This window comes from Vicia villosa, linkage group LG2, assembly GCF_029867415.1.
Source record: "Vicia villosa cultivar HV-30 ecotype Madison, WI linkage group LG2, Vvil1.0, whole genome shotgun sequence".
NCBI classification, from domain to species: Eukaryota; Viridiplantae; Streptophyta; class Magnoliopsida; order Fabales; family Fabaceae; genus Vicia; species Vicia villosa.
In genome coordinates, this window is record NC_081181.1 from 179361365 (window position 1) to 179365180 (window position 3816).

The 3816-nt window shown below is 41.5% G+C and overlaps 1 protein-coding gene across 1 annotated transcript; it reads right to left on the bottom strand.

Annotated features, from left to right (window-relative positions):
- Window positions 1–822: 822 nt before the first annotated feature.
- LOC131650762 (uncharacterized) lies at window positions 823–3003 on the bottom strand. The gene is made up of 4 exons (XM_058920468.1): window positions 2672–3003; window positions 1902–2503; window positions 1506–1682; window positions 823–1400 (listed from the first exon to the last, which is right to left on the bottom strand). The coding sequence occupies exons 1-4, from the start codon at window positions 3001–3003 to the stop codon at window positions 823–825; spliced, it is 1689 nt and encodes a 562-aa protein (XP_058776451.1).
- Between the last annotated feature and the right edge of the window lie 813 nt (window positions 3004–3816).

Here is a 3816-nt window from a genome sequence, read left to right on the forward strand (position 1 = left end):
TGTTGTTTGCAATACCAACAACCAATCGGATGGTCTCAAGCCTAGCCACAGGAGCAAACACCTCCTCAAAGTCTATTCCTTCACGTTGCAAAAACCCTTTCGCTACTAATCGAGCCTTATACTTGATTATCTCGCCCTTCGGATTTGCTTTCACTTTATAGACCCAACGGACACCAATTGGCTTTTTACCATGAGGTAGATCAACTAACTCCCAAGTACCATTTTTCTCGAGTTATTCCAGCTCCTCTTTCATTGCACAAATCCATTTTGGATCCCTTAGAGCCTCCTCCGTATTCACCGGTTTGGATTCGGCCATAAGCATAAAATGAACGAAATCACCTTCATTATTAACTTCATTATCTTGGAATCTCTTGCATTCTTGGAGTCTAGATGGCAACACCCTTTGCCTTGTTGATCTTCTACGGTGTTCTTCAGTTTGAACATCATTCGGAGGTTACGGAACTGTTTCGGGACTGACTGGATCATCAAAAAATACAGCAGTTGGAGTTCTGTTCTGCTCGTAACCGGTTACGCCTGTATGTACTGGCTGGCCGTAACCGGTTACGCTGTTCTCTGCAAAATTCTTATTTTGTTTTTCCTGTCTGTAACCGGTTACGGCAGTTTGTACTGGCTGGCCGTAACCGGTTACGCTGAGACTGCTGCTGTTATTTTCTTCAAAAATAACATCTCGACTAATTTGAATCTTCTGATTTCTCGCATCGAACAGTTTGTAACCGCCTGTAGAGTGATATCCAACGAATATAATTTCTTCTCCTTTGTCGTCCAACTTCTTTCTCAATTGTCCCGGCACATGTCTATAAGCTACGAACCGAATACACGCAAATGACTTAGATTCGGTTTGAATCCACACCAAGCCTCTTCCGGTGTAAGCTTCTCAAGCTTCTTCGTAGGACAACGATTCAATAAGTATGTGGCTGTAGAGACCGCTTCTCCCCATAGTTCCTTCGGTAGATTTTTACCGCTTAACATGCTTCGAACCATGTTCATAATCGAGCGATTTTTCCTCTCGGCAATACCATTTTGCTGCGGCGTATAGGGTGGTACAACCTCACGCACTATACCCTCATCATCACAATACTTCCCAAACGCAACTGAGGTATACTCACCTCCACCGTCCGTTTTGAGAACTTTCAACTTGCGACCGCATTTCCTCTCCGCCATGGACTTAAACCTCTTGAATACATCAAACACCTCATCCTTTCTCTTGATGACGTAAGTCCACAACTTTCTACTAAAGTCGTCAATGAACGTGACAAAATATCGATTGCCACCAAATGTGTCCACTTGCATAGGTCCACAAACATCGGAATACACCACCTCAAGGTGTGCATTGGTCCTATGACCCGCATCCTTGCTAAAACTTCCTTTGTGTTGCTTTCCTTTCACACATTATTCACACAACTCAGCTGGAACGTTAATGTGTGGCAGCCCGGTAACCATACCTTCTTATTGCAACGCTTTGAGATCACAAAAATTCAAGTGACCGAGACGATAATGCCATAACCAATCCTCTCTACTTGCAGCTGTAGCTAAGCACCTATGCTCCAATACTTTCAGCTCAACTTTGAAAGTCCTATTGGTAGCCATGGGAGCCTTTAGGATCAACACACCACTAGCATCAACAACCCGCAAGATCTTATCTTCCAACCGTATGTTGTAACCTTTTTCGAGCAATTGACCAATACTCAAAAGATTACACTTAATACCTGGAATATATAGCACATCCTTGATCATAGAGTGTCCACCATCCTTTTTCTCGATCAACACATCACCGACACCTTCGGCCATGAGAGTGGAATCGTCCGCAAACTTCACTTTGTTTTTCGCCACTTGATTGATTTGCACAAACCAATCTCTTCTTCCCGTCATATGCGTTGAACATCCGGAGTCTAAGTACCACTCCTCTTTGCCTTGAGTTCCATCACGAACCAAAATCATCACATTTTGTTCCGAACTTAAAACTGTCGCTTTTTCTGCACTGCTGCAGCTGCTGTCCCGTGACTTGCAGGTGATGTCCAGCACCTCTGTCATGCCGTCACACTCATCGGTAATCATCATTAAGAGTGTGGCTTCATCATCCACCTCTTGCCTAACAACCTTGGCTTCATCCCCTTTAGTTTCAAGCTGTTTAGCACCACACTTTGATTGAAAATGCCCAAGTTTCTTACATTTCCAGCATTGTACTTTGCTCATATCTCTTGGTTTTCCACCTCTCGCGTTGCTTCGATCACCATAACCATTTGAGTTGCTGCTCTCACCCTTTTGTCCCTTCGAATGTTTAGATTCACCATCGCCTTGTTTCCCTTTCGAACCTTTACTCCTTTCATTGAAACGAACTTGCAAAGCTAACTCCGCCTTTGCCTTATCGCTTCCTCTCTCGTCCATTCTTTGTTCATGTGCTTCTAGGGAACTTTGAAGCTCATCCTTGCTCAGCGACGTAAGATCCTTCGACTCTTCAATAGCAACCACAATGTTGTCGAATCTTGACGTCAACGAACGTAAGATTTTTGACACAACATTCTGCTCTAAGATAGTTTCCCCACACGACTTGATTTGATTCACTAAGCGCGTAATGCGCGTCACATAATCGTTGATCGTTTCCTTCTCTTCCATTTGCGTTAACTCGAATTGCCTCTTGTGAGTTTGTAACCTCACAACCTTCGCCTTCGCAGCCCCAACATATGCTTTCTCAAGAATTAACCAAGCTTGCTTCGCGGACTCGCAATCACCGACCTTTTCGAAATTATCACCATCGACACAAGAGTGTATCAAGAAGAGAGCTTTGTAATCTTTCTTCTTCTCTTCCCTGAAAGTGGCTTGATGTGCAGCTGTAGGTTCAGCCCCAAGAGGTGTGACACCATTGTTGACGATATCGAGAACTTCTTGATATTCAAACAAGACCTTCATTTGTTTAGACCACTTGTCGTAATTCTTCGAATCAAGAATCGGTAAATTGGATGGGATTCGATCATTAGTACTCATTGTTGCAACGGAATCGGATCAGAACCAGTGCTCTTGATGCCAAATGTTGGAACATACAAATCAAATTAAGGTTTCTTTAATGGAGAAAATGATGATTTGAAGAAGATGAAGATTAGAGAATGAAAAGAAAATAATAGAGAGAGAGAGAGTAATTGAGGGTGAGATGGTGAATTGACATTAACCCCAAAATAGGAGCAGTGAGCTCCTTATATAGTACATGTTACAAAACAATTGGAATGAATTAAAGCACCCAAAAACAAAACAGAAAAACAGTTGGGCTTCAGTGTAACCGGTTACGGCAAACAGCGTAACCGTTTACGCAAACGCAACACCTACAATGACTCTGTTTCATGGGTTCGTAACCGGTTACGGTAACAGGCGTAACCGATTACGCCAACTGAAGTGCTAAAAACAGTAGTTTCAACACGAGTCTTACTAAAAATTAAAACTTAAATTACAAATAACATAAAGATAATTATTTATAATAATTAATGTGTCTCTTTCTTGGAATGACATCAAAATAAAACTTTTGCATATATAATATTTTGATTAATAAATAATGGTAACGACCGTTATCAACTTATCATATATAAAGATAACATATCGTGTAGTGTAGGATAGTAATAAGCTATAAATTGAAGTATGGATAACTCATAGATATGTGCGGCATGCGTATTAAAATAATATTGATATGTGGGTGGTACGACAAATCATTACCTTCGTGTGATAATCTGCAATACCTTCGTGTGATAATCTGCAAGCTATTAATAGCACTACTCTAATACTCTCTTTCTCCCATAATTAGTGATCCAG

Excerpts from the sequence above, each read along its gene's own strand:
- LOC131650762 (XM_058920468.1), bottom strand. The coding sequence starts at position 3,003 with ATGAGTACTAATGATCGAATCCCATCCAATTTACCGATTCTTGATTCG. Across the intron at positions 2,504-2,671 it reads GCGAAGGCGAAGGTTGTGAG|ATTCGACAACATTGTGGTTG; the intron begins GTTACAAACTCA and ends GTTGACGTCAAG. Across the intron at positions 1,401-1,505 it reads GTTATGGCATTATCGTCTCG|GAAAGCAACACAAAGGAAGT; the intron begins GTCACTTGAATT and ends AATGTGTGAAAG.